Source organism: Ambystoma mexicanum, chromosome 4q, assembly GCF_040938575.1.
Source record: "Ambystoma mexicanum isolate Mex_15411 chromosome 4q, UKY_AmexF1_1, whole genome shotgun sequence".
Taxonomy (NCBI): Eukaryota; Metazoa; Chordata; class Amphibia; order Caudata; family Ambystomatidae; genus Ambystoma; species Ambystoma mexicanum.
In genome coordinates this window covers 498,495,786-498,510,497 of record NC_090928.1, presented here as the reverse complement: position 1 = coordinate 498,510,497, position 14,712 = coordinate 498,495,786, and the positions used below count along the sequence as shown (strand labels likewise).

The 14,712-nt window shown below is 51.9% G+C and overlaps 1 protein-coding gene across 1 annotated transcript; it reads right to left on the bottom strand.

The window, feature by feature from the left end:
• Positions 1 to 7,606: 7,606 nt before the first annotated feature.
• FOXA2 (forkhead box A2) lies at positions 7,607 to 12,758 on the bottom strand. The gene is made up of 2 exons (XM_069608064.1): positions 12,178 to 12,758; positions 7,607 to 9,361 (listed from the first exon to the last, which is right to left on the bottom strand). The coding sequence occupies exons 1-2, from the start codon at positions 12,262 to 12,264 to the stop codon at positions 8,090 to 8,092; spliced, it is 1,359 nt and encodes a 452-aa protein (XP_069464165.1). The 5' UTR covers positions 12,265 to 12,758; the 3' UTR covers positions 7,607 to 8,089.
• Positions 12,759 to 14,712: the final 1,954 nt, after the last annotated feature.

Below are 14,712 nucleotides of genomic sequence, written 5' to 3'. Positions count from 1 at the left end.
CACTGCTCTTGGTACATGGACGGGACCCAGGAAGTAGACATTGTTGTTTGTACAGCTAACCCATTTCTCCTCTCGCACACAACACCTTCGCAACTTAGCAGAAGGCACCGGCTCACTCCACACTGCCTGCACTCACCTATAACACAAGCACTACTGCACAACACCTCGGCCTCTAGAATGAAGCTAACTTTAACCACAATTCGAACTGTATCTTCTCACATAATTATCTCGTTAAGCACAATCCACTCTGTCTAGTTCATAGTTTACCTCCGCTGTGCCCATCCACACGAGTGTGGCTAACAGGGTCTTGGCCACCCTCACATAACTTCAATGGCTGAAAAGCACCCACGCCTAATAGCACCTCACAACTCTCCCCAAATTTGGACTCCGGTTGTCTCCGTTCAACCAACAACGCGTTGGGAACATAACTATGGTCAAGGGCGCTATACAAATGACAACATTAATGAACAGTCCTTTAACCTGTGAGAAATGTCATGTGTTGCATGAATAAATGAAGAGTCTGGTTATACTTGACCAGCGGTGGGCTGGGAACCAAAAAAGGCCCTTGAAATAATTTTATAAAGCGGCCCCATATTACACCTTTTCAGCAAGCCTAACCCTTTTCCTATGAGAAGATTCGAAAATAAAGGAGATTACCACGCAATAGAGGCCCTGGGCGCAGAGGCCTACTGCAGGGATGTCATTTAGGGGTCTCCAGAGGTCGCAACTGCAACCTCTGAAGTCTCTCTTGCCACCTCTGTGGTCGCCCTTGCGACCTCTAAAAAATAAATAAAAAAATAATACTTTTTTCTTTTTTTTTTTGCAATGCAAGCTCCTGGGCTGTGGCCAGCACCATGTGGCTCTTTACTTCTGGAGTGGCTGGCTTTCTTGTTCAGACCCCTTAAAAAAGAAGAAAAATAAGAACAGGAGTGGCACAAGTCTAACACTTTCAGCACTGACCCTAACTAAGAAAGAATCGGAATACCAAATAATGTGTCTTTCTGGAATTCTATACAATAATTGCTAGACTCCTTAAAGGTTTATTTCAGGCACACTTCAGGGCGTGAGTCACTGATTTAGTCTGTTCTTAAACGCCTCAATTCAGCCTTTCATCCTTCTGAGGTCGATAAATGAGTACCAACACAGGTTGGGTGATAATATTTTTTCTATATAAAGCGCTTACGCGTAAGTGCTATATAATAACACATCATTATCATTTGGTCATGGACGTCTGCTTGCATTCACAGTAATTTGCTAATATGGGCCTATACACACTGATCTTAACGATACATATGGCGATCCATTCTTGTATGAAATGTACATCACATTATAGTGATATAGTAAGCATATTTTGCGTAGTGTACAATGCTATGTTGTGCCACTTCCTGTTTTGTCAACGGGTGAAAGGTCGAGTTTCATCTCTTCCCGCAATATCACTTCAGGGTTGGGTCAAAGACATAACTTCCTGTGATGTCATCAGGGGTCAAGGGTGATGTGATATCACTTCCTTTACCCTTGGCGTTTTGGGGAAATGACGTCACTGGCCTACTGGGAGATCTCCAGAGTGACCTATAGGGCCAGTCCACCCCTGTAGGTGGCAGGCAACTCTCAGGGACGTTCAACAATCACATGTAAGTCTCCCTTTGGGACTCATTCATAAAAAGTGATTGAGGGGAAAACAAAACGAATAAGACACACACTGCCATCTTCAGATGAAGGAATCTCCAAGAATTCTGGCCTGGGGTTCACAGGCAACAAGGGCACATGGTTTCAGCCCAACCTGTGCCTCGTGCATTCCAAGGACACGCTGCGTGACTTGACTGAGAAAGTTACAGAGAAACAGCCCTCAAAGATGCTTGCCAATTATAGACACGTTCCGCTTTGTTCTGGGCTCACCAGTGTGTTGGCGCGGCCATGATTCGAAAGTATTGAGGTTCACGAAGTGCCAAGCAGCGAACACACTCATGAGAGGGCCAGGGAACACGAGTGGGGTGCAGGGTCTGTTATCCTCATCGGACTAAATGGAACCACAATTGGGAATTACAGGAAAGGGGAGGGGTGGGGCTGCAGCTGGCTTTGCGCAGATTCGCCCGGGAAAGCTCTCCCCATGTCCCGGGCCGGGGGTAGAGTCCTATCCGCTGGGATCAGTGTGGGTGACGGGGGCGGGGGCACTAAGTAGGTTAAAAGTAGCGGCGCACAATGGGCCTCAGATAGGGAACATCGCAGGTTAGAGCATCGGCCTGACAGGCCATTGTGCCGGCATCAGCCCCCTCCCGGCCCCCATTCTCCTTCCACACGGGGGCCTTTTGTGTGATAATGAACACACATTTCATGCCCGGGCCCGCGACGTGTGTGTCCCGGCAGCGCAGAGACGTCCGCGCCGCTGCCGCTGGCCTGGGACCTGCACTGGACAGGGCCCCGGCCCTCATTTACTCTTTCAACTCTTCATCCGGGGAACAAAGTGGCGGAATCCAGAGAGGATTGCGGGGTTACTTGCCAGCAAAGTATCTATGAACGTGTAAGTCAGGCCTGACAGGCCGCCGTGTTTCCAAGGGGCGGCCATTGTCTGCGCGAGTCTATTATGGCCGCAGAAGGACGCCCGCGGACACCCACGCTGTGCCCCGCCGCAAAACAAGCAGTCCATTAACGGCCCGGCAGAGGCCTCTCTCGTAACCCATGGGCATCTGGGGGGGGGGGGTGTATCGCAGCGCCCCTACTTTGCCTACCCACGCCTGTGTGTAATACGGTGTATGCCGTGGGCCTGATTCACACACGCGTTATATAATGACAAAATCCCATTGGAAAACGCTCTGTGAATCAGGCCCCGTGTGTGTGTGTAAACACAATATTACGCCACACAGGCAGCACATATGTATAAGTATATCTTTCGCGGCCTCACCCACATATATATATATATATATATATATATATATATATATATATATGAGCATGGTAACAATGTGTTAGTGAATGTAAAAGCATGAAAAAACCTGTCACCTGGCATTGACACACGTGTGTGTATGTGGGGGGGGGGGCGGGGAGGGTTGTGTGCTGAGGTGTAGCAATCTACCTCTGCCCTTTTAATGCATTTAGGTGCTTACTTGGAAAACATAGGCACGCACTACACGCACTTGCCTAATATCGAAAGGGGTTTCATGAATGAAAGAGAGCCCCTCCCCCCCGCCCCACGGGAGGCCACCCCCCTCGGTCAACCAGCTTGGGGGGGAGGTGTTCTGCACATCGTGTGCATGTTATATGCGCGTTAGCTGCTCACTCCTGAACAGGAAAGCTCATACATAGATTGTATACATAGGCATGTATGTGTTTAGTGATCACCTACATAACAATTGCAACCGACGTTGTACTCATGGCCCCCTTATATAAGAGCCAGGGATGCCCCCTGCTTTCCAGCACTGCCATTTCCCCTCCCTGGACTCTACTCCTGACCCCCCTAATATAAGAGCCAGGGATGCCCCGTGCTTTCAAGCACTGCCATTTCCCCTCCCTGGACTCTACTCCTGACCCCCCCCCCCACAATATAAGAGCCAGGGATGTCCCGTGCATATCAGCACTGCCATTTCCCCTCCCTGGACTCTACTCCTGACCCCCCTAATATAAGAGCCAGGGATGCCCCGTGCTTTCAAGCACTGCCATTTCCCCTCCCTGGACTCTACTCCTGACCCCCCCCCCCCCAATATAAGAGCCAGGGATGTCCCGTGCATATCAGCACTGCCATTTCCCCTCCCTGGACTCTACTCCTGACCCCCCTAATATAAGAGCCAGGGATGCCCCGTGCATTTCAGCACTGCCATTTCCCCTCCCTGGACTTTACTCCTGACCCCCCTAATATAAGAGCCAGGGATGCCCCGTACATTTCAGCACTGCCATTGCCCCTCCCTGGACTCTACTCCTGACCCCCCTAATATAAGGGGCGGGGATTCCCTCGTGGATTCCAGAAAAGCTATTTTCCTCTCTTTGGACTCTACTCCTGACCCACTTATAAGGAGCCAGGGTTGTACTTGCATGGTACAGGTAGGATTGTCACAAGGCCAATATAACCGTGTTTGTTGTTTTCCTATACCCCACCCCCGACTTGTCTTGTGGCGCCTGGAAACACTTGTGTATAGGCACTGTACACATGTCCAATAAATAAATAAAGATGCCCTCGTGCATTTAAGCACTGCCATTTTCCCTCCTTGGGCTCTACTCCCGACCCCCTTAATATGAGAGCCAGGGATGCCCTGTGCATTCCAGCACTGCCATTTCTCCTCCTTTCACTCTACTCCTGACCCCCTAATATAAGAGCCAGGGTGCCCCCGTGCATTTCAGCGTTGCCATTTCCCCCTCCTTTCACCCTCTCCTGACCCCCCTAGTATAAGAGCCAGGGGTTCCCTGTGCATTTCAGCACTGCCATTTCCCCTCCTTGGGCTCTACTCCCGACCCCCATAATATAAGAGCCAGCGATGCCCTCGTGCATTTCAGCACTGCCATTTCCCCTCCTTTCACTCTACTCCTGACCCCCTAATATAAGAGCTCGGGGTGCCCCCGTGCATTTCAGCGTTGCCATTTCCCCCTCCTTTCACCCTCTCCTGACCCCCTAATATAAGAGCCAGCGATGCCCTGATTCATTTCAGCCCTGCCATTTCCCCTCCCTGGACTCTACTCCTGACCCCCCTAATATAAGAACCAGTGATGCCCTGATGCATTTCAGCACTGTTATTTCCCCTCCCTGGACTCTACTCCTGACCCCCCTAATATAAGAACCAGCGATGCCCTCGTGCATTTCAGCACTGCCATTTCACCCTCCTTTCACTGTACTCCTGACCCCCCTAATATAAGAGGCACTGATGCCCTCGTGCATTTCATCACTGCCATTTCCCCTCCTTTCACTCTACTCCTGACCCCCCTAATATAAGAGGCACTGATGCACCGTGCATTTAAGCACTGCCATTTCACCCTCCTTTCACTCTACTCCTGACACTCCTAATATAAGAGGCACTGATGCACCGTGCATTTCAGCACTGCCATTTCCCCTCCTTTCACTGTACTCCTGACCCCCCTAATATAAGAGGCACTGATGCCCTCGTGCATTTCATCACTGCCATTTCCCCTCCCTGGACTCTACTCCTGACCCCCTAATATAAGAGGCACTGATGCACCGTGCATTTAAGCACTGCCATTTCCCCTCCTTTCACTGTACTCCTGACCCCCCTAATATAAGAGCCAGCGATGACCGCGTGTATTTCAGCGTTGCCATTTCCCCCTTCATGTCTCTCTCTCAGCCACTCTTTCTGCTGCCTCTTTATCTGCGCCTCTGTATATCCTCCATAGCTTGTTCAACCCTTAAACCTTGGCTACCAGCGTCCAGCAGTACGGGCGCGCTATACATCAAAATAAACACAACCACGTATAGAGGCAGGGCTCAAGTCGAGGGTACACGCGGGAGACGGAGTCCACCCACTTGTTTCAGAGGGTGGACTCAGTCCCCTCCAGCTAAAATGAGAAACATTGAATGTCTTCTCTGAATTTATGCATTAAAGGCGGCCACAGGGATGGGACCACAATAATCAGGTTTGTAGGCCGGACACTTCACCACTGCACTATATAACCTGATGAAAATGAACAAACAACTAAAGGTGAAATGTCCCATTTCGGTACTGCAAGTCCCAGGGAAAACATTTGCATTGATTCTTGGAGTTTAAAACATGCACACCTTTTAAAAGCTTTCAAAAACACTATTAGAAGAAAATATCCTCTTGGTTTTGTGTAGGTGTTGGATTTTATGAAAGGTAAATGCCATTCGTCCTGTGCAATTTGGGTGGTTATGCAAAGCCAATTTGATGAAATGTGCATATTTCACCTTAGTATGCTCATTTCTGGCGAGGTCACATCCCATTGCATTTGGTTCTGAGGCCCCCCACTTTAATTGTTAGCACTCGGCCCCTGTGTACACATTATGTCTATCTATTTCCCCATCCTCATGTCCATCTGTCTCTGTGTGTCTCGCTCTCTTTCGCTCTGTCTGCGGCTCCCGTCCTAGCTCGATATCTGGCTAGCACTATATTGTGCGGGGATTGTGCTTTAAAATGTAGGACCAACAATTGAATGCAATACATAACCAGTGGCATCAGTCTTTCTCATAATGCCAATGTAAGCCTGGGCGTCCCCGCCCTTGTTACGGCACAAGGGGCGCATGCCAGGCAGGGCCATGAACCGGCGTGTAGTTTGGCAAATGAAACTAAACAAGAGAGTCCCTTTGCCAACCTAAAAAGCAACATTGCCACTTGTGCGAAAGTGCAAAGAAAGGTGTGACGCTGTGTTAGTTCAGTTTTAACGTCACTCGAAATTCAAGCTTTAATACCTTTTATTCGACTACATGAAAATACTCTGCTGAGCAGGTGCAACGTCCCATATGTGTCTTCATCGGGCGGCGGCCACGGAGGGACACGCGCAACAAAACAAACGCGGTGCTGCACCTTGCTTTCACAACGAAAACAGGGGAGATTCTCCAAGGTGAAAGTCTAGTGGGTGTGGGAAGAGCAAGTCCCGCCAATACAAATGTTTCCATGTGTACTGAAGGCCTATTTAAATAGCACAAACCCCTCCTTATAACATACACGTAGAAATGCTTGGAAATACATACTCAACCAGGGCATGTCTCGATGCACATGCTTGGAAGAGCGCTGCCTTTGAAAAACTGCGCGCGCAGATCGACTGCTCGACAGTTTTAATGCAGCCGTGCAATGAGACGTTAATTAACAGGATACGTTTTCAGTTTCATTTTGCATTTGTGAGAGAGATCTTGTGTTTCCCTACGCAACATTGAAATGTTGCGTGGTAGCAATGTAGGTCTGAACATTTCTCCAACACCCCCTGCATTGAAAACCCGTGACTGCGGTGCATGTGGGGTACAGTTCAAATGGTTCTTATTAATATAGGTGCGCAGTCTGCCGCGCTCACCGGACCGGCAGCCTGTCTGCTCCGAGGCCTGGGCGCTCTTTCTCGCCTGTCCCGCAGTCTTGGCCTTTCCCTGTGACGCACTTAGAAAAAGGCTGCCCTTCCGTCCCCCCTACCCGCACCCCACAGCCACAATTACTACATTTGGAAATTATAAGATTATCTGAAAAAGTCCTGGGACCTAGTTTGCCAGTAGCCGCCTTTTGCCTCCCCCCCTCCCCCCCTCCCCCCCCCCCCCCCCCCCCCGACGCCACCGAGGCGGCGACCTGCACTTTGCCAGGTCACGTTTTACTGGGTCAGGGGTCTGGGACCCAAGTAGTGCAGCGACACAACACCGGTTTAAAGAGTTAATTTGTAGTATTACACGGAGACCGGACGAAAGGAGCACACTCATAAAAACGGCCGAGGAAGCACAGGTTTCGTGGCAACCTTTGTTCCGGGGCAATGGAACAGAACCTACAAGGCAGTATGGGCACATTTTCAAGAGGAGGACTTAAGACTCGCTATAAACGCTAATTGCAGACTCCACGTGAAACGCACTTTTAGGCAGTCAGGGGTATTTCCAGCGCTCATTGGCGGGAATTAAGTTTTATTTGCGAGTCCTTTTCTTCCCCAAACCAGTGGAACAAAGAAAATGCGGATTCTGGGATTCAAGTAAAGGCGTGCCACCGGCGCTTTAATGAACAAGGGCGAAAGCCGCCCTCCAGCATTCAATAAGCACGTTTCCTAGTCCATAAATAAAGCGTACAGAAAACATACATTAATGAGTTCCAAGCTTGTTTTTACTCTCCCGTCACAACAAAGTTGGTCAGTTAGTACAACAAATATATTCCGACTTGATTTTGTACAATAAGAATATCACATTATTTTGGTCCTCGAGAGTATCTACAGCTTTCAAACATATTAATAGGTTTCGGTACTTTCACACACACACAAAAATATACTCCCTGCAACAACAACAAAAACAAATGGAAACTTAGCATAGCAAGATTGGCATCTAGTAAAAAGCGTCCGTGAGAGTTTTAGGAGGAGGGCGATTTGGACCTGGATGAACACAAGACATACTTTTTTTTTTTTTTTTTTTTAGAAATATGTACACGAATTGTAAAAAGTCCGCGAGCTGCTGCGAGTTTTAGGAAGAGTTCATGATAGGTCTGGCATACACACCTTGGTAGTACGAGGTGTCGCTTGAAAGGGAGGACGGGTCCAGGCCGCTTTTGTTCGTGACTGTGCCCATGGTCAAGCCCCCCGTCATGGGGGAGCCGTAGCCCGAGTAGTGCATGACCTGCTCGTAGGTCTTTAGGTCCATTTTGTGGTGCGGGTGGTGCGGGTGGTGCGGGTGGTGCGGGTGGTGCTGCTGCTCCGAGGACATGAGGTTGTTGATGGAGAAGGGGTGGTTGAAGGAGTAGTGGTGCTCCTGCGCCTTGAGGTGCGCCTGGGCCTCGTGCGAGAGCACCGGGTGGTGGGAGAGCAGGTGCTGCTGCTGCTGTTGCTGCTGTTGCTGCTGCTGATGCTGGGCCTGCGAGGCCGGGGAGGCGCCGTGCTCCGGGCTCAGGGCCTGGCCGGGCTTCAGGTCCGCCAGGGAGCGCTTCTGCTCCTGGCAGGGCGGGGAGCTCGAGTGCGGCGACTCGTTGCCCGCGTTGCTCTCGGAGCCGCTGCTGCTGCTGTGGTGGTGGTGGTGGTGGCCGTGGCCGTGGCCGCCGGCGCCCTCCTTCTTGGCGCCCTCCTTGGCCAGGCCCAGCTGCTGCCGGTCGCACTTGAAGCGCTTCTGGCGGCGCAGGTAGCAGCCGTTCTCGAACATGTTGCCCGAGTCCGGGTGCAGGGTCCAGAAGGAGCCCTTGCCCGGCTTGTCGGGGGAGCGCGGCACCTTGAGGAAGCAGTCGTTGAAGGAGAGTGAGTGGCGGATGGAGTTCTGCCAGCGCTGCTGGTTCTGCCGGTAGAAGGGGAAGAGGTCCATGATCCACTGGTAGATCTCGCTCAGCGTCAGCATCTTGTTGGGCGACTGCTGGATGGCCATGGTGATGAGCGAGATGTAGGAGTAGGGCGGCTTGGCGTGCGTGTAGCTGCGCCGGTAGGTCTTGGGGTCCCGGGAGCGGTTGATGGCCGCCTGGCCGTACAGCGGGCTCATGGAGTTCATGTTGGAGTAGGGCGCCAGGCCGTTCATGGAGGCCGCCGCCTGGCCGCTCATGGGGCTCAGGCTGGGGCTCAGGTGGCTGCCCATGCCCGCCATGGTGCCGGGGGACATGGCCGCCAGCGAAGGGCTCATGCCGGTGTTCACGTAGGACATGTTCATGGGCGCCGAGGCCATGTTGCCGCCCGAGCCGCCCATGGCCGACATGCTCATGTAGGTGTTCATGCTGTTCATGGCCAGGCCGGCGTTCATGTTGCCCACGGAGGAGTAGCTCTGCAAGGAGAGAAGGCAGCGCGTTAGACATGGCACGTTCATTCGAGCGACACAACATCATGACAGGCGGGCAAGGGCGTCGGTGTGCAGGCACTAGTTGCCACAAAGAAGGCTTCTGGCATTGCGTTGCAGGATTAGGTGCATGGCTACAGGTTATGCGGGGGGGGGGGGGGGTTGTGCGCCTGTTGGTATTGAGTACATGAGTACTGGCATTAGCAGGTACTGACACTGGGCGCATGGATACTGGCCCTAAGGGCACAGGGGTGCTGCACTATATGCATTTATATGAGTACTGCTGCCACTCGGTCGACGAGCATTGACTTCAAGGGGGCTGGCAACGAGTACTGGTAGCTAAATGATGGGTACGAACACGAACACACGCAGTATGGGCTCTAGCATTAAGGGGTTGGGGTGCAGATAGTGGGCATATGGGTACAAGCATTATGGGTACAAACATTAAGGGGACCGGATGCTGACAGTATGTACAAGGGTAGTGAAACTGACAACAGGTGCAGAGTCATGAACAGTAAGGGGGCTCTGGGGGTTGGCGTGAATCACGTGATAGTTGGAATTAACGGTGGTGGTCCTTGGCCCAAAGTCACTGCCATTGTGGCATCAGTGGAAGACGCATATTCCTTGCCCTCCATGCGCGTCGTGGGCCACGCTACCTGGTCACTAGCCTTAATGGCGCCGCCGCCACCAGTTAAAGTGGCTTGCAATGGGCGATGCCACTATAGTTACTGCCATTAAGGGCGTAGGCACTAGGGCATAGTCACTGATATTATAGCATTGTCAGTAGATGCATATTCCCAGCCATTGCATGCGATGCTACACTGGCTTTAGATGTTGGCCCTTGGTATTAGCAGCAATGGTGCCGGCACGTGAGGCTTGCAATGAGCGCTGCCACTACATTTACTGTCATTAAGGGCATAGGCACTAGGGACATAGTCGCTGATATTATAGCACCGGCAGTAGGTGCATATTCCCAGCCATTGCACACGCTGCTACCTAATGACTGGCCTTAAGCGTGCCGCCACTGGCTTCAGATGTTGGCCCTCGGTATTAGCAGTAATGGAGCCGGCACTTGAGGCTTGCAATGAGCGCTGTCGCTACATTTACTGTCATTAAGGGCATAGGCACTAGGGACATAGTCGCTGATATTATAGCACCGGCAGTAGGTGCATATTCCCAGCCATTGCACACGCTGCTACCTAATCACTGGCCTTAAGCGTGCCGCCACTGGCTTTAGATGTTGGCCCTTGGTATTAGCAGTAATGGTGCCGGCACTTGAGGCTTGCAATGAGCGCTGTCGCTACATTTACTGTCATTAAGGGCATAGGCACTAGGGACATAGTCGCTGATATTATAGCACCGGCAGTAGGTGCATATTCCCCCCCATTGCACACGCTGCTACCTAATGACTGGCCTTAAGCGTGCCGCCTCTGGCTTCAGATGTTGGCCCTCAGTATTAGCAGTAATGGCGCTGGCGGTTGAGAGCAGCTAGGAATGGGTATTTTCGCGATAGTTCCCGCAAAGGTACAATCACTGGCATTAGGTGTGCTCAAGCTGCCAGCCAAGGGCGTAAAGTAATTGACAGCAGTGACGGCGATGAGCCTCGATGCCCAGTCATTGCTACTGGGAGTGTGTGCAGTGACGGCGATGCGCCTTGGTGCCCACTCATTGCTATTGGGAGTGTGGGCAGTGAGGGCGATGCCCCTCGATGCCCAGTCGCCGCTATTGGGAGTGTGGGCAGTGAGGGCAATGCCCCTCGATGCCCAGTCGCTGCTATTGGGAGTGTGTGCATTGAGGGCGATGCCCAGTCGCTGCCATTGGGAGGGTATGCACACGGTGCACTGCTAGAGGCCAAGAGAGCCCGACGTGTGCTGCTAGCAGGACGCGAACGCCCCGAAGTGTCTGGCACAAAATACAAGTAATTTCCTCCGGCCAGGGGAGCTCTGTAAGTTTGCCAGTTTTCCTTTAAAAAATGTCCCCTGTTTGTGTTCATTCCGGAGGTCGTTTACTAATGCTGCCAAAAAGTTGTTTTTTTTTTTAAAGTAAAATAAATAAGCAAGCAGTCTTTACCCAAACTCCGCCCCCACTGTGGCGCCGGCTTCCCCAGTACACATCAATACTGGCTTTATTTGTACATTGGGTACACATCGGCCCCGCTGCCCGATCAATACTGACTTTATTTGTACACCTCAAACCCGCGTATGCCGGCCCATTTAATGTGACAAAAAACAAATTGAACATTAAGCAAGAAGTAGGCAGCTAGTTGGCAGGCGGCTTACATATTGTGTGTGATACTCTGCCCGGAAGGACACACATTTCACAAAAAGCGCATAAGAACAAATGAAAAGGAAATGTGGCAACGGAATAAGTCTCCTAAAAGAGGCCGGTGACAGGAGTCACTGGACGGGGGAGGGACGCGGAAGGGGACCCGCCCCGTGCATGAGTCCCCGGCCTGACCTGTAAACAAAAATCATCTTTTACAAATATATGAACAATTGTGTATATAAAATGTTAAGCCCTCCCCGCTTAAAGGGGTGGCGAGCGAGTCCCCCTCCAGTGCCCAAGCACACAACTTTGTTGAGATATGAGCGTGTGTGTGTGTGCGTGGCTCAGTCATCGAGGTGGATTTGGAGGCTCTGCGTGTCAATATTTGATCGCAAAGTTAATATTATCTCAAGGCTAACACAGGGTGGTATAAAACGAGACCTGTTTTGGGACTGGAAGGGGAGAGGGAAAGGCGCGCGCACCCACACCACACACAGAACGTACAAAAAACACGGCACGGAAAGCCCCTGGCCCCTCACCTCAGGCTCGGCGTAGTAGCTGCTCCAGTCGTTGTGCTCGTGTCCTTCCATTTTCACTGCTCCTAGCATACTGGGAGCCGAGTGCATGGCAGTTTAAAATTTAACAGCCACCGCGAACCGAGGCAGGAGTGAGAGGCAACCAAAAAAAAAAAAAGGAGGCAGACCTCCCTCTGCTGGCTCCCTCCCTCTTGAGAGGAGAGCTGCCCAGTGCAGCAGGCTGGCAGCCGGGTTCTCCAGGAAGCTGCTGCCTGTGCGTGCGCGTGAGTGTGCCCCGCGGCCGCAGGGTGTGCACAGTGCCGCCCCCGCCGGCGGTGGTGCTGCTGCTCCCGCTGCTGCTGCTGACGGCGGAGCAGGGGCGGTGTGATAACAAAGTGCTGCCGTGACGTCGGCGGCCGCCGATTATATGCACCGAGCTCCAAGGAGAAGCCGCCAATCCCCCGAGCCCGCTCCGCAGTCCATTTGAATAATCAGCTCACACCTAGGCGCGAGACTGGCCGGCCCGGCGGCCCCCATTGTGCACCTGCCCCGCGCGCAGGGGCCATTCAAGGCGCCCATTCAGACCCCGCACGCATTGTTTCAGCCGAGAGGGTTGGGGGGCGGGGGGGGGATACGGGGGGGGATGCTGCTGGAGGACGAGACGAACCTATTGCCTAATTTCATGTTATCTGGCGCAAGGGGCGGAGACCGGGGAGGAGTTGCGAGGGGCGCACAGTGGGCTTGCCCAATACAGATGGGGAATTGGCTGGGGGTGCTGGTTTCCAGTGTGCGGGCGACATTGGCCACCGTGTTTGCCTCACTTGAAACCGGACTTTCAGTCACTGGAAAGGACAGGGAGTGCTGCTTATGTCTCTTAAGTACCAACCGGCTGAGCAATGCAGAAGGTTTCTGTGTAGCATGCCTTCTAGGTGGGGGCAGTGCCCTCCATGTAAATTGTCAGCATTGTACTGTATAGTAAAAGTGCAGCACCAGTGTTGGGACAGCGCAGTGCTGGGTGCTCAGAGCCTTGGCAGTGCCCACTCATGCATAGGGCCTTCGCAGCATCAACTTGTAGGCGGAACCTTGCCAGTAACCATTGGAGTTGGTTCCTCTGGCTCTTAACAGTGGCAGTGCCCACTGGCACTCAGAGAATTGGAAGTGTCGGTGGTAGTAGGGGTGTAGGCAGTTACCATTGGCATGTGCTGTCTTGGCAGTGCCCACTGATACTGACTCACATGACAATGTCCACTGGTACTCAGTGTCTTTAAAGTAGCCCCTGGAATTCGGAGTCATGAAAGTACCCACTGCTACTCGGAGTTTTGAAAGTAAACATTGGTACTCGTAGTCTTGAAAGTACCCACTGGTATTCCGAGTCCTGAAAGTACCTACCGGTACTCGGAGTTCTGAAAGTACCCACAGGTTCTCGGAGTCCTGAAAGTATCCACTGGTACCCGTAGTCTTGGAAGTACCAGCTGGTAGTCAGAGATGTTAAAGAACCCACTGCTACTCGAGTACCCACGGCTACTCGAGTCCTGAAAGTACCCACTGGTATTCAGAGTTTTCCAATTGCCCACTGGTACTCGGATTCCTGGAAGTGCCCACTAGTACTCAGAGTATTGGCAACACGTGTGTCGAAACTAGCATCATCAGTTGGAGTGTGCAGCTAGGTGCTGCCGGGTACTTGCTGCAATTCGTTGTCCGTAGCCTGTCACGGTGTCACTCCTGCTCTGGAGTGTTTCTTCTTTTGCTAAGCCTTTCCCGTCCATTCTTTCCAAGCTATATCCCCTGCCATTTCAAATATATGTCGTCCTATCATTAATTGTGTCAGAGCCTCGAAAAAAGCAGGGCACTTGAATGACAGAAACACGACAATCCAGAGGCATGACAAGCGCCCAGTGCTCAGGCAAGTTGCAGGACCACTCAAGGACTAGCTTGTTTTTGCCTCGCTGGGTAAAGTCCCCTCTCCTTCTCCAAGGTTATACCAGCCACAGCCTCGGCACATGCAGCATTTCACAACTAAAGCAAATATAGCCACAATCGCAAGAGAGGGCCACGCTCCGCCCTTGCGGAACTTGGGTTTCACTGCTGGGCTCCAGAACATGTAAAACAGCAGACACGGGTGGCGAGTGATAGAGCCAACAGACGCCAAACAGCAACGATCTAGCCTGCATGAAGCGCATCACGACAAAATCACCTTCCTTTCTTTCTTTCTTTCTTTCTTTCTTTCTTTCTTTCTTAGTTTCTTTCTTTCTTTCTTTCTTTCTTTCTTTCTTTCTTTCTTTCTTTCTTTCCCATCTTCCCTGCCTTTCTTCCTTTACACGTTCTCTATTCTTCTTTCCCAACCCATCCCTCATCCTTCCTTGCTCCCTTCCTGCTCCATTTCTTCCCCCTTTCCTTTCTATTTTTTCTATACTTACTTCCCTACCCAGCCATCTATTCTCCCTCCCTCCCTCCCTCCCTCCCTCCCTCCCTCCCTCCCTCCCTCCCTCCCTCCCTCCCTCCCTCCCTCCCTTCCTTCCTTCCTTCCTTCCTTCCTTCCTTCCTTCCTTCCTTCCTTCC